This window comes from Vicia villosa, linkage group LG1 (assembly GCF_029867415.1).
Source record: "Vicia villosa cultivar HV-30 ecotype Madison, WI linkage group LG1, Vvil1.0, whole genome shotgun sequence".
NCBI lineage: Eukaryota > Viridiplantae > Streptophyta > Magnoliopsida > Fabales > Fabaceae > Vicia > Vicia villosa.
Window position 1 is genome coordinate 60,653,830 of NC_081180.1, and position 26,049 is coordinate 60,679,878.

Sequence of the window (26,049 nt, forward strand, 5' to 3'; positions counted from 1 at the left end):
GTAAGCAGTTCACGCAACCGCAACACTGAGGAGTAGTTCTCATGCACTAAGGACATTGCATCATCTAAGTCTGGGGGAGTCGTATTACTTGCTTTAGTTTTATTTCCTTTTAGTTTATTTCCCTTCCTTGTAATGTTTTTTCTAATTCAATAAAGAATATTTATGGAATTTCAAGTCTTATCTTTATAATTCCGTAGTTATTTCAATTTCTTCCATTTTCTTGAGCCATAACAAAAATTTTGCTCTTAAACGATAATCGCAAACCCCACACGTTTGAGAAATACGAAGCTACTCAAACACTCAACGCATAGAAATTGATTCAAGTCAATACCTTTATTGTCCCAACACTCTAAAACCCCCAAGTATGCGTAACCAATTTGAATACCCGTTATACCGAAACCATCGACTTTAATTTTTGAAGTAACCCTTAGTAGTTTATTCTAGCAGTCGGCACCGTCTTAGATACAAACTACGCAGAGAGTCGATGAATATAAGTGTATGATCCTCATAATAATAATTATGTGCTTAACCATAATAAGAAATGTGCCTACTAAGTAAGGTGATCCTCACAAGATCATTTAACCTAACGGTCGCAAATCTCAAATACAAAGAATTTAAAAACTCATTGTTGATTGGTTCAGAAGTCATCTGGCACTGAACTTGGTAGGAAGGACTATTGTCCGATTCCCCACAATCTACAAGTGAATGCTAAGGAGTATACCACATATTGTGCCAGAACTCCATGAGAAGGATCATAGTCACTAACCGACTACTCTCCTATGTGCGTGTCAAGATAATGGGCTTAATGTGATTGCGCGCGAATGAAAAGGGTAAAACATGATGACGAGTCAAAAAGGTCGAGCTATAATGGCATGATTCAGATTGGTATGCATACTGGGAGTTGTCTAGTGTCGCTACTATAAGTTTATTGTTTGGATCTGCAACATTATTTTCAAACAAGAACACAATGTAGCTGAGTATGACCGAACGATGTGGTGGAAGCGTGTTTCATTTTGCTGTCCTCCCATTTCTATCTTGTTATTTTGCTTGAGGACAAGCAAAGGTTCAAGTCTGGGGGAATTTGATAACACGATTTTATATCGTATATTTAGCTTGAAATTCATAGATATTTATAGCAATTTCCGTTTATTATATTGATTTATTATGATATTACGCGAGTTTTTTCTTTGTTTCAGGTTTTACACTCTTATTATGACTAATTGCGAAAAAGAGAAGAAATGGAGCTAAAACGACCCATATCTATGCCTAAAAGACGAAAAATAGGTGCTGAAGTAAAAAGGGAGTGCAAATAAGGCCCAAGTGTGCTGAAAGAGACCCAAAGACCCAATGAAGCTATCCAGCCCACGAAGGAAAGCAGCCCAATCCACACAAGTAAGCGGAGACGCACGTCTCCAACGTCCCTATGCCACATCAGCAAAAGGGAGACGCACGTCTCCATTTCCCTAAAGTTTCTCCACTTGAGACGCACGTCTCAAGTCACGCGCCCAGTCTTCCTGAAGAATCGGAGACGCACGTCTCCAAGCCAGTCTGAAGAATTTCCTCTTTTCACGCAACGTCACTGCAAAGCATCCCCTATAAATAGAAGCAGTCACCTCAGTCCAAAGTGTCCGATTTCCTGCTAACGAAGTGCTGCCGAAATTGTACCGCGAATCATATTTTTCATTCTGCTTTCATTCAAACACTTATTTTCTCACAACGATTTCTACACCGGAAATTGTTGTGAACTTTTTATAAATCTAGCCTTACGTTAGATTTATCGTTTTTATTTCCTTGTTTTATTTTCTGCCCGTTTAAATTCCGAAGAACGATCCAGCCAACTTGTGGTGGAGGTTCGATACTTGAAGATTTACTTGCCATTTATTTAATTCAGGTTTAATATTTACCGCCTTATTTATATGTTTATTTGCATGATATATTGTATGCCTATTAACATGCCTATTATTATAAACCGAATCTATTTATGCATGCTTAACCATATTAATATGTCTGGCTAAATTACTAAGGTGTCGGTATGTAGAGTAAGTTAACCGAGGGATCCGAAATAAATTGGCTTAATTATGTTTTATTAAATATCACTTATTTTTGGTTTATATGTCTAATTTAATTAGTAAGTCTTAAAACCAATAGAGCGAAAGTTTGAGGGGTTAAGACGGTCAAAGGTTAAAATCAATAGAGCGAAAGTTTGAGATCTTTAACTGGATAGTAGACATAGGACATTAGTTTTAAGGATGGCGAAAGCGTATTAAAACTAATTGGGACTTATTTATTTTCAAAAATTGTTTTTATACCCGAGCGGGATGGCGAAAGCGTACGTTAGGGATATTAGCTTGTTCCGAGTCAATAGAGCGAAAGTTTGAGATTAGGAGATTTAAATAGATAACAACTTCATAAAATAGGCATTTTATTAATTACGTTGTTTCCAAAAAGCTCTTCTAAAATCTAATGGGATGGCGAAAGCGTACATTAGGATTAGGATAGTAATCTGAATCAACAGAGCGAAAGTTTGAGACGAGGATTTTTAATCAATTTAATTAGTAAAGATTTTTAATTAAATTATGCAAAAGCCAATGGACCTTCGGATTACCTTAAGTTAAACAAAATACATACTGATACCTGTCTTTTATTATATTCTTTATTTCTCACTATCACTATCCCTTAGGAACAATCAAAATTTTAGTAGCCCTAGCTTTACATAGTAACCTTAGATAACGGTAGATCGATTCATAGTCCTTGTGGATTCGATATCTTTTAAAACTACACGACACGACTGTGCACTTGCAGTCATCAGATTTATAGACACGTAAAGTCGCGATCACACATGTTTCAAAATACAAGCTTTTATTCTATTAACCACCGCCTTGATCACCATTTTGTAGATCGCATTACAAAGAGAAATCACTTGAAATTGAGTAAACATTTGAGGCTGCACTAGTTACGGGATTAAACAAATATCAATTTGCCCGACCTTTGTAATTTCACTAGGCTTCACCCACACTTCTCTCACATAATCACACACTTTTCTTCCAACAATTTTCCACGACTGTTGGTAAAAACCTAGTGGAAACCCGTCTGGCCCAGGGGCTTTCCATGGGTTCTTTGAAAAAACAATATTCTTAACTTCCTCATCACTCACTTGAGCATTTAACCATTGCAGGTCATCAATTTCGGTGCAAGGAAAAGTGATATCTATTTGACTCCACTAATACCACTTGTTGCTTATTCTAAAGAGCTTTTTGTAATAATCATTGATCATCTCTTTGACTTGTCCGCTCTCTTCTATCCATTCCCCATGAACATTTTTTAGCATGATGATTTTACTAAGCTTCCTTCTATGAATATTCTTCATATGATAGTATCTCGTGTTATGATCTCCATCATCTAACCATTTTTTTCTAGCCCTTTGAAACCATATTAGCTTTTCTTTTTTAAAAATGTCACTTAATTCAATTTGAAGCTTTTCTTCTTGTCTCTTGAGCCCTACAAAATTAGCATTTCTTTGCAGGCAACATTGCGTCTCATTTAATCTAACCATGTTCTCTTTTTTTTTTTTTTGTAATATTTCTTCAAAGTATTTGAATTTACAATCTTTGATATCTTCCCTAACCACCTTGATGTTTTCCTCCAAGCTTTTGTATTATCTTCACGCCTTTGAGATCATGTCTTGATAAAACTCTTCTAGCATCCAAGAACTTTCAAACCTAAACTTTCTCAGTGCCTCACCATGATTAGTAATTTCTTAAGTGATAATAATAGGGCAATTATCTAAGAATTCCACGTGTGTTAAAACTTTGACACATGCTTCTGAAAACTCCATTCTCCTAGCTTCATTGCAAAGCGCACGATCAAGCTTCTCATAGATTCTTTGACCTCCATGATAGATGAGACCTCTCCAAGTAAACTTCAACCTAACATATCCAATAGTTTATAGACATTCATTCTTTTTATGAATATATTTCACTTTTGTATAGAAGCTTGTGCCCCTCCTTTCTTTTCAGAAATATTGGTTATATCATTAAAGTCACCAGCTAGCATCCATGGCAGCTCCATGTCCACTACAATGTCTTCCAAATCTTCCCAAAGCTCATTCATCTCGTCTTCATTGGGACTGACATATATAGTTGTGAACAAAAATTCCTTACCAGTCAAATATTTGACCTTTAAATGAATATATCGGAATTTGTTCCTACATAGCTCCACTATCAAGAGATTCTTTCTCCAAGCTACCATTATTCTTCCTACATATCCATTGTTTTCTATCACTATAGTGTCATCGAACTCCATTGATTTATTAAGCTTCATAGGATCACATCTCATTTCCATCATTACCAATATAGTCAGTTTATGATGAGAAACACAATGGTTACAATATCTAAAGAATGTTAATATTTCATTATAAAGTCTCCCCCGTGATTGCACATATTTGAATCAAAGTTGAAATTGATTCGTTATTCGTTTTAGCATGCATAAATCAATGGTTATATTTGAACTTAATCATGATGCTTTTAGTCAATTGCATGAGTCAGTGGAATAAAAACTATATGTGTTTTTTTATTCAACTTAGGTGCAAAGAAAAATCTCAAAGTACTTTTAAAACTATAAAAAATTGAGATTTTATGTGTTTGATTCGAATCAAATAGATCAAACACACATTATGATTCAAATTAAATTGGACAGAGGTAAACCAGTGACTTTTAAACACTTTGATTCAAATCACAATTTACACTTGATTCGAATCAAGCTCCTTTTGGTCACCTCTGCTTGATTTGATTCGAATCACACTTTACACCTGATTCAAATCATACCATTTTTTAGCATTTTCTATTAGGGACTATTGCAGTTGATTCGAATCAGAATATGTACATGATTCTAATCATGGGGTCTTTGATTCAAATCAGACATTGTTCTTGATTCGAATCAAGCGTGAAATGGGTTAAGAATCTAATTTCTTTTATTTCATTCACTTGCTCATTTGACTAAAACCATGTATTGTTTTTTGTTCGAATCTAACTATCTTTTACCACTCATTTTTGTGCTTAATCTCAAGCACATATAATAAATTTTAGTCAAGACTTTTCATTTAATGAATCTCATAATCATTTTGTGATTTCATGTGAAATAAACACCCTCCCACTTTTGAAAAGTTCAAAACCCTTGCATTCAATTTTCTTTCTTCTTCAACCTTTGTTTTGATTTCCGATATTGATAATGAGATATCTATGATTGATTAAGGGAGACGTTGTCTTGAAACTAACCGTTCTTGAATATTGGGTAAAGATTTTTCAAGTTCTTGCAAGATTGAGGTGTTTTCATTGGTGCTAACAAATTCCAGTGAAAATAATGAGGTTCTTCTCTCTAGATTGCCCTGGTAGTGACTGTTAGGAAGGATACGGACAAGGCGAAGTTCTTCTCAAATCTTCAGACAATTCGGTAGGATCAAGGGGTGATTGCTACACACGAAGCTTGAAGAAGATTGATGATAATGGAAAATTTTAAAGCGTCAATCGAGTAATGATTGCACAGAAGAGTTTGACATTAAATTGTATACAAGTCAAGATCCAGATAGAAGATTTATTTTCTTCAATATTATGGACTAGTGATTGTATGAACTCTTAAAATATTTGTCAAAATAAAATGGAGCTATGCAGGTTCCATTTGGAAACCATTGAAGAGTGCACATAAGCAAAGCGAGGATGAACGCCGAAGCATTATAAATCCCAGTGTATTCTCTTTCTCTCTCTTTTACTTTTGTATTTAAATTTTGCATGATATTGCATGCCTATGTTTAGTGGTGATTAAAATTTGAGAAAATTGTTGAGTTTAGAATTTGTAAAATTGAATCGTTGTATAAACACAACTCGTAAAGTATACAATTGAAATAATTGAATACCTTGTGTATCATCATTAGATCATTCATGATATTTGTGATGTGATTAAGTGCTTACGCGAAACAATTTCTATATAAGTATAATTCTTATATTTTTGGTCTATACTTTCCATGCTCAAACTCTAAAAACCTCCGATAATTCATTTATTAGAAATCAGTTGAATTTTGTTTTAAAAGTCTATTCACCCCTTTTCTAGATTATTTTCTTACTCCATATTCTCACCCAATAATTTCTACATCAACCTGATCATTTTGTTTAGCTGGGCATCCATTCCTCTCTTCTTCCATTGTAGTTCGTGTCCTTCCTTAATTCCCCTTCTCAGGTGTCATGCAACTGGTCCTGATTCAGCGTCCTGCTTGGGTTGAAACCTTCTCCACGATCCATTAGTTCTCTTCCCGTGACATATGTCTCCCCCGATCAAATATGATTTCTTTAACTTCAAAAGTGTTTTGTCCCATTTTAGCAGTCTTCTCTCCCTTATCCCAACTGCTTTGTTTTGATTGGTGAATTTCCAAAGTATTTCTATTTTTCACTTTTCCCACTAAATATTCCTTTCCATTTTTTCCTGTCCCAATTACTTTTTCTGTAAATAACATAATGTTGCCACGTGTTGCTAGCATGCTATACTTATTTCCTTTGTCTTATATGCTCACTTATTTCAACTTCCCATTAATACCTTTTAACTGCTTCAATGTGGTTACCCTAGCTTTACGTTCTACATGAATGCTCCTTAATCCTAAAATCTCTTCTTTTGTGTGAGTTTTTGTCCCATAATTATTCCTTTTAATGTTCATCTGATCATCATTATCTGTTGTTTTGGTTTTGGTTATAACCTCAATGCGCTCATCATTCTTATTGATTATGTCATTTATTGCTAGGAGTTCTTCACTAAGTGAGACAAATATCGAACCCTTCAATGATTGCTCACCATTGATGGTTATCGGAGTTTGGTTTCTCCAACCATCCACCACCTTCTTACCTCTCTGCTGCTTATTAACTATTCTCTATGGATCCTCTTCTGCCTCCACATTCCTAGTCCAGTCATTTTACATTCTTACTTAAGTCTGTCTCTTATCATTCACCCATGTCCTATTACTCTCCACGTTCTTCATATTACTTACCAGACATCCCTCTTTAAAGTGTCCAAATCTCCCACACTTGATACATAACAGATGAAGACCTTCATATTCCATTTTAAACGTTCTCCCCTTAATAGTAAACATGGCAAGAAATGGTTTGGCCAGACTGACTTCCACAAATAGTCTTGCATATTTTCCTCGTTCAACTTGTATCACGTTCTTGTCCACTTTCGTTATTTAGCCAATCTTGTCACCGATAAAGGATAGGATCTAGGTGTTTTAATACTAAATTGGAAGCCCTTTTATTCAAATCCAAACTACCACGTCTTCAATAGTATCACTTTCGGGTTGAAAGTTTGGACTCCATTTTTTTACTATTAAATAATGATCATATATATGAACCAAGGTCCATCCGAAAATGTTGCATTCTTATCACCTTCACGGAAAAAGGTTACTAGATAGTAGTCATTTCTCAGATTAATAATGTTAACTATGCCATCATGACCTATATTTGTTTCAATCTCGTCTCCAATGCCTTATACCCTATTCTCCTTCCTAGCAACTTAACTATCACCCTCTCCTCCAAGGACGATGTGTATGTTTCTCCTTGTAATAATAAAATTAGTTTAGTATAAATCTACTTTAATAATTTATTACATTTTTATTCCCTGTGCAGAAAATCTCATACAACATTTATTTTGGAATATATGAGGTTGGATGCAGACTTAAATTTTATATCTTTTTCAATTATTTGTACATAATTTGTGTGAGATTCTTTTATATCAGATATAAATTCATAGGTTTTTTATCATCAATTTTTCAAAATGGAAAATATAATATTAATAAATAGGTTGAAACCACCAAAATATAAAAGAGGAGAGAGTCATTTAATACAAGAAGTACTAAAATAATCCAATAAAAAAAGATATAACAAGAAAATCAAACAGATAAAAGGTACACTAAAAGAGCTAAACACTCAGAAGAATCTAAAAAAACAACCAAGCAGCTAAAACATCACCCATAGAGTTCAGACTAGATTTTAGATTTCCATAACCACCATAAACAAAATAAAGGTCACCAAGAGAGAATCAATAAACCATACCACTACCAACCTCTGAAGTTAGTCAGACACTCGATCCACTATAGGTTAAGATAGAGGTTATGATTATGAAGGCAGTAGGAGAAAGTAAATGAAAAAAAATACTCTTCTCCTCCACTTCTTCACAATAGTTTGAACACCGCTAAAAATGTCATCATTACAAACCCTCCAAATAGACGAGACAATAACATGCCAAATCATAGTAAAATCACCCTTAGACTTATCCCTACCACCTAAAGAGAGAAAAAGTTCAAACAAAAATTTATGACCACTAGGAATAATCACCTATAATCCCAACCACTAGAATATCCAACACCAAAATGCCAAAGCTAAGTCACAAGTAATAGAAAAATGGGAAACCGACTCTAGCCCCCCCCCCCCCCCCCCCCCCCCCACACACACACACAGAGGACAAGAGATCCCATTAGCATCAATAATCAACTACCTTTTGAACAAGTTCTCCATAGAAGGGAGTCTATCTTGTAAAAGCTGTCAAGAAAAGACCATCAATTTTGAAGGGCCATAGTTGATCCAAATTACGGGAGGAATGGTTTCTCAATCAAATAAGAGATAAGAAGATTCATCTAGACATGATAAGTACATGCAATAGAGAAAAGACCATCTTTTGCGTATTTCCAACTCCACTTATCTCTATCTTGAGAAAGAGAGGGAGAGAGAGTTGAACCATGACGCACATAAAGAAGATTATCAACTATAAGTAACACGTAGAGAAAGAGAAAAAATGTTATCCTCTACCTAAGGTCCCAAACTAGGTTCTCATTTTTCATCCAGCCAATCTCTCCCACCAACTTGATTGGAGAAAATTTGTAAATAAACTAGGAAACTTGATCTTAAGAGGAATAACTCCTATCCAAGGATCTTCCCAAAAAAAGTCTAGAGGCCTAACTACATTTTCTTAAGAATTTCATTAGCAAACCAATAAGAAGACTTATTCTCTTTAGACTCAAAAGGAGACACACCTTTCCACCAAGAAGAAGTAGACCATAACCCCAAATTTCTCCCCGCCAATTAGAAAAAACAACTGAGATATCATATCTCTCTACAAGAATATCATACCAGAGACCTGGAGCATCTGTAACCAATCTCCATCTCCTTTTCCATTAAGCCAAAATGGCTAAATTAACTGGTCTATAACTCCTAACCCCCTTTATATTTGGATCTGTAGACAATATCACACTTGACCTAAAATATCTTAGATTATGCTTATACAATTATACTCCTCCCCAAAAGAATCTTCTTTGCATCTTAAATTGTTACAAACATCTTCAATAAGAATAAAAAGAAGATATAAATAACATCAAACACATAATTAAGAAAAATGACTCGATGACCTATATTTTATAAAATTTGGAAACTTTCCTTTGTGTGTCTATGGACAAAGTGTATGTGAATTAAATGTTACTCCCTCCGTCTCATAATAATAAGTGTCTTATTTGAGCTTTGTGTGGTTCTTAAGAAAATGATTAGATGTGTTGGTTTTAATGAAAAAATTAGTATCATTTACTAAAGTACCCTTATTAATTATAGGTAGTGGAGTTGTTGAAAAATGTGAAAGTTAATATATAAGGGTATAGTAGTGGAAAAAAATAATAAATGTTGCATTGGTATTCTAAAGGGACACTTATTTTGAGACATACAAAAAAATACAAATGAGACACTTATTATGAGACGGAGGGAATAGTATATTTAATCAATTCCGCTAGATTTCTTGAATTTCACTTCAATCATTTACCAAGGCCCCCACGTACGGTAGCCAAACTATACGAATGAGCACACTATGTGGTGCGATGTCGTAACAACAAACTGAACGGTTCATTTTCACTCCCTCACTAGTGACCCAGAACAAGAAAAAAACAAACAACTACGCCACACCAATCGATCCCATGTCCTAATAACACTCAAAATCTCCAAGTCTTCCATTTTCCATTCTCCTCAACATGGAAGCAGTTTCATATTCAATCCCCTCTCTCAATCTCCACACCCACACCAAAACCACCAAAATCCAATCCCCCAATTTCACTTTCCCCCTTCCTCCATCCCCAATTTCAATCAAACCTCTCTATTCTTCCAAACTCCTCATCCTCCATCACCATAAACTCCGTTGCTCCGCCCAATCCACACACAACCACCACCACCATAATCACAATCACACCGATCACAACCATGACCATGACCATAACCATCACCATCACCATCATAATCATTCACATGACATCGATGACGCTAATCTCACTGGACCTCAAAGAGCGATTATCACTTTCGCCAAAGCCACCAAATGGATTGACCTAGCAAATATTCTGAGAGAGCATTTGCATCTATGCTGTTTCTCAACCGCTTTATTTGTAACCGCTGCTATTTGCCCTCACACTTTACCAAAATCACTCATCAAACCCTTCCAGAACTCTCTCATTCTCGTAGCCTTCCCTTTGGTTGGAGTAAGAAACAATCTCTCACTCAATTCAATTCAGTTTCAATTTCAATTCAGTTACTTACTAATATCTGTATATCAGGTTTCTGCATCACTTGATGCTTTAATTGAAATAAGTAGTGGAAAAGTGAGCATCCATGTGTTAATGGCAATGGCTGCTTTTGCATCAGTATTCATGGGAAACTCTTTGGAAGGAGGGTTACTACTTGCAATGTTTAATCTTGCACATATAGGTGAGTTTCTGTTTTTGTTATTCCGGCAAACACTTTATTAGTTTAATTAATTTGGAGATATGTGATGAGTTTGATTGGCTTAATTTGAATGGTGTATATATGCAGCTGAAGAGTATTTCACTAGTCGTTCAATGGTTGATGTTAGAGAGTTGAAGGATAATAATCCAGAGTTTGCACTTGTTCTTGATACAAAAGATGATAAACTTCCTAATACATCTGATTTGGCGTACAAGAGGGTTCCCGTGCATGATATAATTGTAGGATCATATGTGCTTGTAGGTGCTGGAGAGGTAAGAAGTTTTGAAATTTTAATTGCTTGGGTATAGTTTATTTGCTTCAAATTCTAGAAAGTAAAAACATGATTGCTGGCTTTTTTAAGGCTTTCAAATGGCTAAGCAATATTCTTTTACTGCAATCATTAGCTGGAAATTGTTTCAATTTTTGTTGGCTTGGATATAGTGAACCAGTGGCTTATGTGGTTTGCAACTTTGCTGGTAAAATCAATAATTACAATCCAAAATCTTTTATACAGCAAAATTGTGTCCAAAGATTTTCTCTTAAATTAGAAATATCATTAGAAGAGATTATAATTCAAACACTTTATGGAGATAAGCTTAAAACAACCCAAAACAGGTTCACAAGTGTTTATGTCAGGAGGTTATCTCTCAAATACCAGTCCATACTGGCCATCAATCTTAGGACATTAGGATCTAAATACAAATAGGCATCTATGAAGGATATTCTTTTGGGATATTAAGGGCCTGTTTGAAAGGCTTTTTAAAAACTCTATTTTAGTTTTTGAAAATTTAAAAACTAAAAACTTGTTTGAATATAATATTTTACAAATGTGTTTTTAAAAACTCTTCACAATTTTTCAGTTTTTAAAAGCAAAAAACTGAAATGGCTAAATTGTGTTTTAATTTTTACTTTTCAGTTTTTAAAAACTAAAAACAAAAACTATTTCAAACAGACTCTAATTCTCTGCAACAGCTTTATGACCCAGCCTGCTATAGAGCCATTAGATTAAGAGAGACAATCCATAAAGCCACTGCAGATGATCTATTTTGTTCTTTTTGGCATCTTATATAGTTAGATTATATTTATCTTATCACTGGATCTGAAAACATTGAAGACCAAAAATTAGAAATTTATTTCAGAAAGATTGCTTTCAAGTCTTCTCAAAGTTCAGTGTTATTTCAGAGACTCAAATGTTTTTATTTTTCTATTGTTACTTTAAAAGCATTATTCCATCTCTTTTTTCTCTCCTGAATCTTTTATTGAATATTCTTTTACAATTTCACGCCTTCCCTCTTAAAGAGCAAAAGAAATTAGAATTTCAAGTTTTCTATAGCAGACTATTGAAGTATAATGGGATGGTGTTGTGATTAGTCTGTGCCTGTAGATTGCAAAGTTTTTCAAGGCGGTGCCACCATTACCATTGAGCACTTGACAGGAGAAGTCAAACCTCTGGAGGCCAAAGTTGGAGATAGAGTTCCTGGCGGTGCAAGGAATTTAGATGGGAGAATAATTGTGAAGGTATATCTGAATGTATATTGATGTTTGGCTATTCCAGTCCTTTATGTACTATATTAAATTTCATAGCTATAGCTTTATTTTTACAGTGGAAAAATGTAATAATGTTAGTGGTATGAAGAAGAGGAACCGAAATATTAATGGCGATAATAGTATTTGCGGCTTGTGTCATGTGGTGACTGGTTATGGTGGTAATGGATGATACAGTTGGGAGGAGAAGGTCTAACTGGTGGTGGTGTTAATAGGTGGGAATAAAATCAAACAATATCAATGATGTGTCAATGGCTGACTGCATTAAGATGATTAATCTTTGTTACACTTCTGAATCTTAGTTTTTCAATATATTTTATTTTAGGAGGATTACTGTAATGCTTTTGCGTAAACCCTTAGTTCTGAGGTTGATGGTAGTGGTAGGGATGAGTGGACTTGGTGATAGAGTTATTGGTAAGAATGTTTTGACTGGAAATAAATATCTTCATAACATTTTTTTGGTTATTTATTGCCAAGTTTCACATGACATTGGCTGTACCTAAGTTTGAAAGTTTTGTTTTCATTGATGAAGATTGAAAACTAAGGTGATGAGTGAAGTTCTAAATGTGTGTAAGGATAAGTTGCTAGAGACTGTGACACTAGGTTGCCAGTTCTAGATTGTCAGTGATGGTGCTTTCTTGTTCAACATTTCAACATGTTTCTGATAGGTGCTTATCTTGTTTACAGTGCGATTTTGTTGGGAACTTACTGCAAAGTACAAAATTATTTCATCACAGGTAACAAAGACATGGAAGGAATCAACTCTAAGCAGAATTGTGCAGTTGACTGAAGAAGCTCAGTTGAATAAACCTAAACTTCAAAGGTGGCTGGATGAATTTGGTGAACGTTACAGCAAAGTTGTTGTGGTCTTATCAATTGCTATTGCTGTTCTTGGACCACTTGTATTTAAGTGGCCATTCATCAGTACACCAGGTACTTAAATTCTTTTAACCTAGCAGTGTTGTATAATATGATTTATTAATTTTGAAAATTTTAAACTAATCATTTATGGGATCATATATGTCAATCAATTCCTTCTGTTAATAATCATTTACCGGAAATGTGGAATTAAATTAGAAAAAAATGTATACCGAGCTTTTTACTGGCGGAGATTTCCCTCTGCTAAGATTGTAATCACAAAGGAAATGCAGGAGAAAAAAAAAGAATTACATAGGAAATTCTGTAGAGTGCAGAATATCTCATTGCTACCCAAAACCTCACCATTTCTCAATTCTTTACCATACCTTTCTAACCATTCTCCCCGACAATATCGTCCCACTTTCTTGTGTCCCTGAATCGCTCTACTTATTCCTCCCCCCATTCATATTGCACCAGCTGTTGAGGCTGTCAACAACCCCTCTTGTCCTTTACTTTGCTCGTCTGCTCTGAGGACTGAGGACAGACCCTGCAATTCTCCCCTTATGCCTCCTTGCATGCATGAATGCATACAGTCGTTTCTGCTCCTTCAGGACATTTGGGCATAGCTCTTGTTTCTTCATCCTTGTACTTGGGCAAGGGTTGTTTACGTATGGAGTTCATTAATAATATACTAAAGTCATTATCACTTCCAGTCTTTCATTACCTCCCAGCTGAACTCTGGATTACCACAATTTTTTTCCGGGGAAACTGGAGGGTTAAGACCACGCACAGAAAGTCACTATCACCAACTTTATAAAGTGCTCACTGCCTCTGTCGTATATCTATATATGACTTAAACATTCATATTCCTGCTTATTTAGTCTCCGTTGGTGCAGCTTGCAGAGGTTCAATTTACAGAGCTTTAGGGCTCATGGTTGCAGCATCACCATGTGCCTTGGCTGTGGCTCCGCTGGCATATGCCATAGCAATCAGCTCCTGTGCAAAAAAGGTATTAGTTACCTACTCGGGAGTATCTAAATACACACTAACTGAATATATTTACATTTTTAACATTATATACTAATTGTCTCTTCAAATATTTTTGTGGCCCTTTAGCTAGAAGGAAGTGGTATCCTAGTGTTTCAGTTTTGAAGTATTTTCCCCATAAATACAATTGTGATCTTCATTTTGTATTCCGCATTATATTTTCAACAATCATAATCCTGCATCTTTTTAAAGTCCTGCTTATATTTAATGGACGCTTCATGGTTTGTTTGAGGAAAGGAAATGAAGAGGAAATAAACAGAACTTGCTCAAAAAGTTTCCCCTTCAAATGTAGGAAGAGAAAAGATAGGGAGGAAGAAAAATATTGCTTTGGGCAAATTCGCCCACACAATCTGCACAAGAGTTTATTTTTATTGAAAAAATAATTAATAATCCTGACAAGATAATCGGCTATTCTTGATCATTTAGTTATATTTGGAGAAAAGACAAAAAATTATGCATTTGTATCTGTGGGGAAGAAACATCAATTAACATGAATAGATTCGTTCTTTTCTCTTACCAGCATCCAAGCATATATTTTCTTCTTCTTTTTCTCTTTCCATTTTATTTTCCTTTCATTTCCATTGCCTCGTTTTCTTTCTGCATCCAAACAAAGTATAAGTAACAGTTTTAACCAAGTGTAAATTTGGAAATTGATCAGGTTTGTGAATGAAGAAAAACCAAGTCATACTATAGATACTAGTATTACAGTATTACACATGCTTGATGCTTCGAATGGGAAAACCAGAATCATCATAAATATGGTGAAACTAATTTTTTACTGATTTACTAAAGATTCCTGATTGGTTCAATCAATAAGCTGAACTGAAGGCTATGATTTGATTATCTTTTTTTTTTTTTACTTCATTCAAGTCTTTCTGAACTTTGTGTTTGTTGGTCTAAAGTGAAGTAGAATTATATTCAAAATTTTCCAATTTTTTAGCATGAATATACCTTTATTTATGGGTGTGACAGTTACCTCAGTTTGCAGGGCATATTACTCAAAGGTGGACATGTTCTGGACGCGCTAGCTTCATGCCATACCATTGCATTTGATAAAACAGGGACATTAACTACTGGTGGACTTATATTCAAGGCAGTTGAGCCCATTTATGGTCATCAAATTAGAAGAAAGGAATCGAACATTTCTTCCTGCTGCATTCCCACCTGTGAAAAGGAAGCTCTTGCTGTTGCTGCAGCTATGGAAAAGGGCACTACTCACCCCATTGGAAGGTATCATTTTGAACAGAATATTTTTGTTGCCTTTGAACCCGCGTTGAACAAGTAACAACTGCAGTTGTCATTGGTTCTTTGCATCATTCATTTATTTCTTGAAGAAGAGTAGAAGTGTATTTATTTTCTTTCATTTGTGTGTTTCTCAATTTGGTTTTGGACTATATTGGGTTAACAATTCATTGTGAGAGTGGCTTGCAAGTATATATATTATGAACTATTCAGTTCAGTCTTGAATGTTCAGTTATGCCATTTCAAATGTATAAATATAGCATGATCTGGAACATAATGATCTCTTCTCAGTCTTTACAGTTTTTTTTTTTTCTGTTAAATGATTTGCAGGGCTGTTGTTGACCATAGTGAAGGGAAAGACCTCCCTTCTGTTTGTGTTGAAAATTTTGAATACTTTCCTGGTAGAGGCCTTACTGCCACTGTTAACAGCATTGAGGTTGGTACCTGGCTATTGCATGCATTGCTCAACCCGTTACTCAAAAATTCATTTTGCTCGACAAATCCGAGCATTATAGTAGGACTACCATGCATTGTCAGTATCTCTAGCTGCTACTATTGCATATATTTCGTTTATGGTGTGTTTGCAAGTTGGTTTTTAGAGGATTTTGGAGGGTCAAGTTTATATTTTGAAAGATATTTGATATTCAGAAAAAGTAAAAGAACAACATGATATTATATGCTCAGATATCATTATCTTTCAAAAAATAATTAAATATCAAATATATATATATATTAAAATATAGACTTAGCCATCCAAAGTTTCCACCCCTACAAAATCCAACTCGCTAACACACTCTTGAGATTCCCATTTTTTCATTGTACGCTTTTAAAAACGTGTCATCGTTATTTTGCATTGTTTTGTTTTCTTTATATACTTAAACAAATGCCAGTGCTACCTATATATGTTATGATGGGGCCTGTGAAGTATTCAGCAGTAAGCTTGACTTATATTGTATGCATATTTTATTATCATATAGTTTATTTGGGAATTACAAATAAAATGACTCAAATTGGTTTTTATTTTGTTATAGTCAGCAACTGGAGGTGCTAATCTATTGAAAGCATCCCTTGGGTCTATAGATTTCATCACTTCATTTTGTCAATCTGAAGATGAATCAAAAAAGATCAAGGAAGCTATTAATTCATCTCCTTATGGCAGTGAATTTGTTCATGCTGCCCTTTCAATTAATAAAAAGGTAGTGTACTGTTAGATACTCTTTGGTTTTGTTTGGGAGTTTAGGAGGAAGGGGAAGGGAAGAATTTGAGAAAATGAAAGGCTGAAGTGGAAAGAATTGAGGGTTTTGGGAAGGGAGGGTTTTGAGGGCCATAATATGGGGGGACTCAAAAATTGTATTGGAGAAGGATTTGGAGGGTTTTGGAAAGCTTTGATAAATTATCCAAATTCAATTTATGCTGTTATGATTATCAAAATATTTAAAATATATTAATCACAAGCAAAGCAATGTTTTTCAATTTACTTTGGTCCTTTTTCTCCTCCTCTTCCCAAACAAAACACATTAAATCTCACTAAACATGATTTGCTACCATTTTTTTGTTGTTGTTAATTAACAGTTTCCGCATAGACCTTACTGGACTAACCACTTGATGCAGGTCACTTTGATTCACCTGGAGGATAGGCCTCGTCCAGGGGTTTTTGATGTTATTCAAGAATTGCAAGATGAAGCAAAGCTCCGCGTGATGATGTTAACTGGTGATCATGAATATAGCGCAAGGAGAGTTGCAAGTGCTGTGGGTATCAATGAGTTTCACTGCAACCTAAAGCCTGAAGATAAGCTGAGCCATGTAAAGGATATCTCAAGAGAAATGGGTGAGTTCCTTGATATAAATTAAAGGTTTTTGAAAGCCTGGAGTATTTAATTTACATTAACTTACCCGGACTATAGGTTTTTGAAAATCTCATATTTCATTACTTGTAATAAATACACTATTCGTAGTGACACACTATTGGTTCGTTTCAGTATAGGTTTCATGCAGTGATGCGTACTCACTCCTCCAAAATAGAATTTAGATTGTTCTTCTAACTTGGTTGGCTATGTTGTCTTATTTTTGCGATGAGACTGTTTTCTTAACCAGGCTCCTAAATAATAATGTCTAAATTGAATTATGTCTTTGATAGAAACTTGTATCTATGGTGAATGAATTAAAGAAAAGAAAACAGAAATATAGAACAATTCTCTGCAGAGTTTGTCTAGAACAGCAGTTTATATTATTAATAAAGAATTAATACAGTAGTGCATTAGAGAATGTTTAGAGAGACAATGATAGAATAGATATAAAGCAATTCCTATCCAAGGAATTCGAGAGTCTTGGTCTCTCCCTCCCAAACCATTCAAAAACCACCCATGATCAGTTTCTCCTATCTTTTCCCTATTTATTCCTAAAATTAAATAATATCAGTCATAATAACTTCTCATAAGGGGGAGGCTTAGTCTCTCCCTGCCATTAGAAGAAATCTAACAGTATTTATACAGTTTTGTGCTTGATGCTGTTGTTTTTACTTCTGTGACAGGGGGAGGCTTAATTATGGTTGGTGAAGGCATTAATGATGCCCCAGCACTTGCTGCTGCAACTGTTGGGATTGTGCTTGCTCATCGTGCTAGTGCAACTGCTATAGCTGTTGCAGATGTGCTGTTGCTTCGAGAAAATATTTCTGCAGTACCATTTTGTATTGCCAAATCCCGCCAAACAACTTCACTGGTACAGTAATATCATTTGTTAGGATACATAATTTCTTCACCAATTAGTTGTTGTTTCCTCACATGTCATTGAACGTGCAGATTAAGCAAAACGTGGCTCTGGCATTGTCTAGCATATTTGTGGCTTCCCTTCCGTCAGTTTTGGGATTTCTGCCATTGTGGATAACGGTATGAAATTCTATCTGATTTAATGCTCAATCCTGTTGCAATTTGTCAGGCATGTTTTATTGACCTTGTAAACAGAATGAATGTGATATGCTGCAAAACATTTGTTTTCTTTAGAAATTATGGCACCATGTAAGTGAATGGTAAGACACGTTTTCTGGTGATCATTTTAGAAATTGATTCAAGGTTGTCTTTTCCCCCTCTCCTTTTTTCTATTTTCACTCCAAATGAAATTTGAAGATTTTTACATGCCAATTTTCCATAACACGGTAGAAAAATATACAAATTATTTAACTTCTGCCCCTAGTTAAGTATTTTTTTCTTTAGCTTCCTCAATAAAAATCATCAACCTCTGGCTGGTTGCTTCTGTAGGCCTTCTAATTAATATTTAACATGCATGCAGGTTCTCTTACATGAAGGTGGAACCCTGCTTGTTTGTCTAAATTCCATACGTGCTTTAAATGAACCATCCTGGTCCTGGAAGCATGATATTTTACAGCTGATTGGCGAGGTTAAATCTAGACTACTGTCGGCTTAGGACAAATATAACAGGCTCAAGCAGTATTACAACTGCAAATTTGTGATATAGTGTTGTTTGAAAGTAGAAAAAATAGTGTATTGCTGTTGCAATTAATATTGTTTATCGAGAAGAAAATGTCAATACCCCTGTATAGACTCCAGTCTTCTTTTCCTGATGTATAATAGCATGGTATATCTGTAGGCATCTTTTTAGTTCCAAAGAATTGAAGTTTGCCTATTAGTTTAGGCTTGCTTCCCCTTATTTAACCCCTATTTTGCCTTTGAAATGGGATAATGATCGGGGGCCATATATTTTAATATCTATTGTTCACCATTGAGTAAAATATTTAATTTTTATTTTAAATATTTAATTTTTATTTTAAATATTCAATTAATAAATAACTTAATTATAGAGTGAATCATTTTTTCTTTATCCATATATTTTCATCCATTCCATGTAGCCATTGGTACATTACAGGTACGGGGCAAAACGAGTTCGGTCCATGCAATTTTTTACTGTGTGGGGCTAAGATTTTAGGTTTGTTACTTTCAATAAATCTGCCTTGTTCTGTTTTTTTTTTCTAAACTTTTGTGAATATGGACATTTACATAAAATTTTACTTTTTTAGACTTAAAAGGTGAAAATTCCGTGGATATTTTCCGCCCACCTTCATTTTTTTGGAAGGCAAACCAAAGTTTTAAGCCTGCGTCCTTAATTATGCCTGTCTCACCCCTCCTCTCTTCCGTTCTTTTTTGGATTTTTGCAGATGGACATGCTTGTTTGTCAACCCTAATTACAAGGAAAGCACATAGCTATTCATATAAGAAGTAAAGGTATTCATGGAACTTATTCATAAAGAAATTTCTCTTCTCACTTTCTTCGTTCAATTATGGAACTCATTCATAAAGAAACTTCTCTTCTCACTTTCATCGCTCAATTGGAGAGAAAAAAGAAAGTGGTAGGGTTCACCATTATTTAATCTCGCTTCCCTATTTCATTGATGTCCCAAACAGAAAAAAAAAAAAAAAAAAAGGAGTATATCTCTTTAAAATTTGAAATATATTTTCAGACGTATTAAAATGTACACACCTCAGAATTTTGTGAAAGAGTCATCATCAATTTGCTAAAAAATTGTTTGAAAGTATATTTCTAGACTATTTTTTATTTTGGACTAAATTTAGAAGTTTACTTCCGACAAAGAGGATGGATGCAAAAGGCAAGTAGAGAGTTTGTTGGCTGAAATGTTTGTTGGAAGACCAATTATGCCTTAAATGTTTATTGGAAGACCAATTTGTCTTTGTTTATTGCTTTTCATTATATAAGTGCAAAAGGTTTGAAAAGAGGGCAACTATCTTAAAGAAGTGCAAGCAATTTTAGCACATCAATGAACCAAAGTGTACTTCTGGAAGTATACATACTTTCAGATTTAGTATGAAAATTTACTTTCAGATTATTATCCCTTTTTTTTTCTTAAATGGAATGATGACTCACTTACAAATTGTTATGGTGTATTTTGAAAGCGTAGGCTTTTGAAAAGATACTCGTGAATTTTTTAAATAGATAACTCTTCGCCATTGAAAATAGGGTCTTGGCGTCTTGATAACGAGTGTCCTCAGAGCATTCTTTAAGCATACTAAATAAAAATTTTTTTTTTATAAAAGTTATGATTTCAATTTCCAATGCATTTTCAATGTATTGATTACACACATTTTTAAAAAAACTTGCCACTTTAATCATTTAAAAAGTGCCCCAAAGACACTGGTTAGCATTTCTCTTTATAATAATACACTCTAAAAAAAATATACTCTTTCCATTGGATCCAAATTCTTCATTAGTAGTATTTTTATCATAATACTCTTAAATTTTAATGTTTTGACGAATAATACCAAATTTAATATTGCATTTTTTTAAAAATCGGTGTAAAATCTAAGTTTTATATTGGATTTTAAAAAAATTAATAAAAAAACTTTGATACTATTACAATTTTTTTCTTAAATTGGTATAAAAGCATTTTTTATATTGGATTTTTTATACATGATTTATAAAAAAATTAGATAATATTAACTTCGTTTTTTATTGGCATATACTATCATTTTTTAAAAAAAAAAAAACTAAAAATTTACATAGTTTTATCGGATTTTTTGTATCTTAATAATTTTTTTAAAAAAATAAAATTAAAAAATTAACATTATTTTACAGAATTTTTTTATTGACATACCAGATTTTTTGCGAGAAAAAAATTTCGACAATTTATTAATAAAAGAAATGAGAGATACATTTTTGGTATTACAAACAATTGAGAGAGTATCCAGCATAACTCAAGGGATAGAAATTAAAATTCTCATAGAGCTCTTCATTATGTAACCCAACTTGTTTGCAAAGAGCACAGCAAAATTTGGTAGAATAATTTGCCTAATGTAATAATCAATCGGGTGGAAAAATACTTAATTAATATATACAATAGAATTTTTGTCATAATAAAAAGGGATTTAATTATTGAAATAAGCAATCATAAAGGTGTGTAAGAGGATTAAAAAATCGATTAAATCAAAAATTTAAATCAAACTAAATTGAAAAAAGCTAATTTTTTCTAATTTAATTTAGAATTGAATCGAATCGATAAAATTAGAGATAATTTGATATTATAGTTTTAAGAAATTGTCAAATTGGTGAACTGATACAATGAGTCGATGACCCCGTAATTATTCAATTTCTGTTCTAATATTTATAAGTGTATGTTTGATATCAAGTGAGTTTGACAAAGTCAGTGTGATTTTATTGAAGATCCAAAAGGTAACTTTTGTTGAAAATTCAGTGACTTGTTATGATTCTGTTAAACTCATTATTAATTAAAACATGAATGTTTACTATTACTTCTTTGCTTTTCCTACCCTGTATTTTATCTTGTGTTCATGTATAATGAAAAGCACATCCTTCTCTAGAAATTGTTTATTTAAATCTCTGTAAGGATGGATGGATTTAACTTGCAAACTTAATTAAGGTGACATCAATAAGAATTAGTTTAGCTACAAAGAAAATTCTCTTTTAAGCCAATAATGATTATTGCATGATTTTTATCTCACTCTCAATGATCTATTACTTCAGCAAATTTCCATTATAAATAAGTTTTGTGAATTGTAAATACAAGTGAAATTTCTACCTGGATTCGTTAAATTTTCTCTGCATTTGGATTCAAGTGCTAAAGCTATATAATAAACTGATGAAAGCTTATGTCAGAAGTGCTCTAGATAGAATAAATGCAGATTCAAGATTCAAGTGTTTAGTTGTTTATATTTTTGGACTAATTATTTTTATTTTGTGTCTATGTTGTCAAATCTTCATTTGTTTGCTCTTGATAAAGTTTTATTTTATGCTTTAAAAAACTACTTGTTTTAGTGCTTTGTTAAAGTTTATTTGTTTCACACGTTCTTACCAAATACTTTTGTTATAGGTAATGGAAAAATTGAGTCAAATGATAAGTGAAAGTGTCATAGGAAGCAACACACAACAAGCTGATTCTTCTACAATAAGTGTCAACTTTTGTATGTGATATTGAAATTATTTCATGATAAAATGGAAATCATGTCAATGCTTTGTATAGATTAAGTATAACTCGTAAGTTGTTTGAAAAGTCGAACATAAAATAGATGATATAAAATGTATTATTTGTAAAAAGAAAATACACTAAAACACATGATACGGAGAATACACATGTGCATATAATGTTTGGGGAAAAATATTGTAAACCAATCAATTGAATCCAATTGAATCAAACTGGTTAGTATGGTTCGGTTCTGTTGTAAATGTGCCTTAAAATCTTTGTTGATGAAGAGAAAGAAAACATATTTTGGAGATTGCATTTACCGCAAAAATCGGACGAAAAGTCGAAAAATAGAAATCGGGGAAAAAAACTGTCAGTGAATAGCGTCGTTCGTATGGATGAATAGTATCATCCGTGTGTTGAATAGTGATTTTGGGTTTTCGGGCTTTTGCGACAGTTTCTCGTTTTGCATGTTTTCGGCTCTTTCGGTTCGGTCCATGAATCCATGTATAATTGGATTGTGATCTTGGGCTTTGTTTGTTAGGTATTTGCTATTTTTATATATATATATATATATATATATATATATATATATATATATATATATATATATATATATATATATATATATATATATATATATATATATATATATATATATATATATATGCTTGTAGGTGTGACAATCTTAGAGCTTACAACAACAAGGGAGAGCAAGGGTTTAAATGCATAAAATAGAGTTTTGGTTATTCTCAAGGGAAACCTTAGAAAGGCAAGGGTTTTTGGGAAATCTTTGGAGTTATCTAGGGAATTGGGAAACACTAGTTTACACCTTGGGTTTAGGTTATTCATATATTGAAGGTTGAAGAGGTTGGGAAACACTTTGGTAGAAAATAAGGTTAATTTTTAGTCGCCTTCAGGTTTTTCTTGGGAACGTGAAGGCAAAAGATATTTTCTTGTAACTCATCTGTAATATCTTGAAACAAATTTCTGAGTATAGTGAATTGGAGAGCTGTTCTCTCCCTAGAGTAGATCGTTTGATCAAACTGGGTAGACAAACCATTGTATTTTTTCGCCTTATTCTGTTATATTATCTGTGTACAAACTATTATTGCTGTAGACCATTTATTTTGGTTGCTACTGTTCTTTTCCTCCCAAACTGATATTGAATTTTTTTCGTAATTTCAATAAGATTCACAACAGGTTCTATTTTTAAAAAGACTAAAAATATAACTAAACCAAACCGATACAGATATCATTGATTCATACATTTTTTAATCAAAATTCGGCCTAAATCGAATAGATCACACCCCTAATCATTCAATAAGAAACCATCAACTTATTTTATAACTATTTTTTATAATACCTTATCACACACTACATTCTTTTTTTATATTCACGAGGGCCTAAACCCGAAACCACAGTTTTAAATCCAGAATGTTCCAGTCGGTCGAACTGGTTAAACCGTGAACTCGAGGATAGAGCGGTCCGGTAAGATCATCGGACCATTGTTGCAAACGACCCGATGAAAATCAGTGTGACCCGACGGATTCACAGGATAGACCAGTGATCCGGTGGATTTTTTGATCTGGTGGTTTGATCCCCTATTTTTACTTTCTTAAGTTTTGGTGTCTCTGCTTTAGAATCTAATTTTTTTATATTTATAATTATGTTAATTATTTATAATAACTAAATAATATTAAAATTATAAAAATGAAATTTTGTCAAATTTTAAAAATCAGACTTGGTAACATTTCAAAATTATTAGGATTATAGTTTTAACAACTGCACTGAATCTCTTTAATGTTTAATTTGATTAAAGAGAAAAAAAATTATATATTATATAATTACAATATTACAATTCTCATTATATTTATTTACTATTTATTATTTATTATTAATCGTACAATATAATAATATAATAAATTTAAAATGTTAAAAAATTAATTATAAGATATAATAATACTTTAAACTAATAAAAGGTTTGAAAAAAAGTCATGTTATATTAGAAAAATAAAAATATATTTTCACATTATTAGAATTTATGCGGTTCGACCGGTGACTCACTGGTCTGACCATTAACTTTGTGACCCAATAGTTTGACTGAGTCGATGATCGGTATGGGTTTTAAAAGATTGCCCAAAACAAAGAGAATTACAACGAAACGAAATTGCACGAGGGATAGTATTAACCAATAAACCAAAAAGCAAAAAGTTACTTATACTACTAAGACAAACATGAAAATAAATAATCCTAGTATCCGCTCAGCAACCATACTTGGCTAAAACATCCACGCATTAATTTGCTTCACGGTAGGAGTGATGAATAATAACTTCCCGATTTAAAGCTAGAAAACAATGAATCTTCTCAACAAGAGACCTCTATTTCCAAATCCTATTTCCAGGTGACTTAATATGTTGCACAATAACAAGATAATTAACATGCAACTCTATGTATCGAAATTAAAATCTTCTAGCATTCATGAGTCCTTCCAACACTCCCCATAGTTCCACCAAATAAGCACTTCATATACCAATATTCTTAATGAAGCCTCCTAACCCACTCGCCATCACTTCCTCTTGCGATTCCACCACAACCAATATGACCACCATCTCTATAAGATCCATTTGTATTTAATTTTGCCCAGCCCACTAGAGGAGCTAGCCTTCCAACTCACTAACACCACCTTTTGATGTTCTATTTGTTGGTGTTATCAAATGTTAAAGATCAAAATGATACAGGTGAAGAAGAGAGAGTGCAAAGAGAATAAAGTAAAAAGATTAATGGAATTTTTTTTTAATCTTTTATTTATTGATTAATGAATACACAATTTATTACAATATTTATAGCTAATTAACCACCTCTAAAACAATTTGTAACTAACTTTTCCCTCTATTCTATCTCAATTTGAATTAATACAGAATAGTCTCCCTTAATTAAAACTCTCAAAACAAGTTCTATAACTTTAAGGATAAGTAGTCAGAGACCCGTGCTCCCGCACGGGTGAATTTTTTCCTGGTGTTGTATTTTTTTAATGATATAAATAATATAAATAAAAGGAACTATAAGCAATATGCATAATCAAAAGGAATCGTTTTATTTAAATAGAGTTAGGGTTTCATCAATTGCTCTTTTATACTCCCAATTCTTTGAAAATCGAATATCCATAGGAATCGTTTTGAAATTTGAAAAAAAAATACTTTAGTTTTCAAATAAAAGTCATTGTTGTTTAGAATAAAATAGACATTGTATTGAAAATGGCCCGTAAGATTAAACATTTTATTATCGTATTCATGTGCTAATTCTGTGTGTAATAGATAGTTTGGTCAATTGAATAGTAATTGCTTGATAGTAAATGATCATCCGCACGGGTAAATTTATTTGATACATTTATTTGATACGATATAAAATATATTTAGATTTAGATACACGTGTAATTTTAAAATAAATTATTTAATTATAAAGTGATAAATAATTATGTAAACTCAATTATATTAATCCATAATACAAAAAGAAAAAAAATACTTGTGAGATAGAGAAAAAAACATTTGAAAAAAATGAACCTATAAAATAAATAATGATGATATAAATTTAAATAAAATAAAAATTGTGTTGATACGGACCCGTAAT

The 26,049-nt window shown here is 33.1% G+C and overlaps 1 protein-coding gene across 1 annotated transcript; it reads left to right on the forward strand.

Moving 5' to 3' along the window:
- Positions 1-9,860: 9,860 nt before the first annotated feature.
- On the forward strand, positions 9,861-19,241 carry LOC131639188 (probable cadmium/zinc-transporting ATPase HMA1, chloroplastic). Its single transcript, XM_058909693.1, has 13 exons — positions 9,861-10,540; positions 10,616-10,766; positions 10,872-11,056; positions 12,156-12,302; positions 13,067-13,262; positions 14,084-14,196; positions 15,223-15,464; positions 15,807-15,912; positions 16,508-16,672; positions 17,088-17,304; positions 18,007-18,194; positions 18,275-18,361; positions 18,762-19,241. The coding sequence occupies exons 1-13, from the start codon at positions 10,043-10,045 to the stop codon at positions 18,894-18,896; spliced, it is 2,430 nt and encodes an 809-aa protein (XP_058765676.1). The 5' UTR covers positions 9,861-10,042; the 3' UTR covers positions 18,897-19,241.
- The last annotated feature ends 6,808 nt before the right edge of the window (positions 19,242-26,049 follow it).

Bases quoted from the DNA above. Each gene is read 5' to 3' on its own strand.
- LOC131639188 (XM_058909693.1), top strand. From the start codon at position 10,043: ATGGAAGCAGTTTCATATTCAATCCCCTCTCTCAATCTCCACACCCAC. The intron at 10,767-10,871 runs GTGAGTTTCTGT...GTATATATGCAG, and splicing joins GTTTAATCTTGCACATATAG to CTGAAGAGTATTTCACTAGT. The intron at 16,673-17,087 runs GTAGTGTACTGT...CACTTGATGCAG, and splicing joins CCCTTTCAATTAATAAAAAG to GTCACTTTGATTCACCTGGA.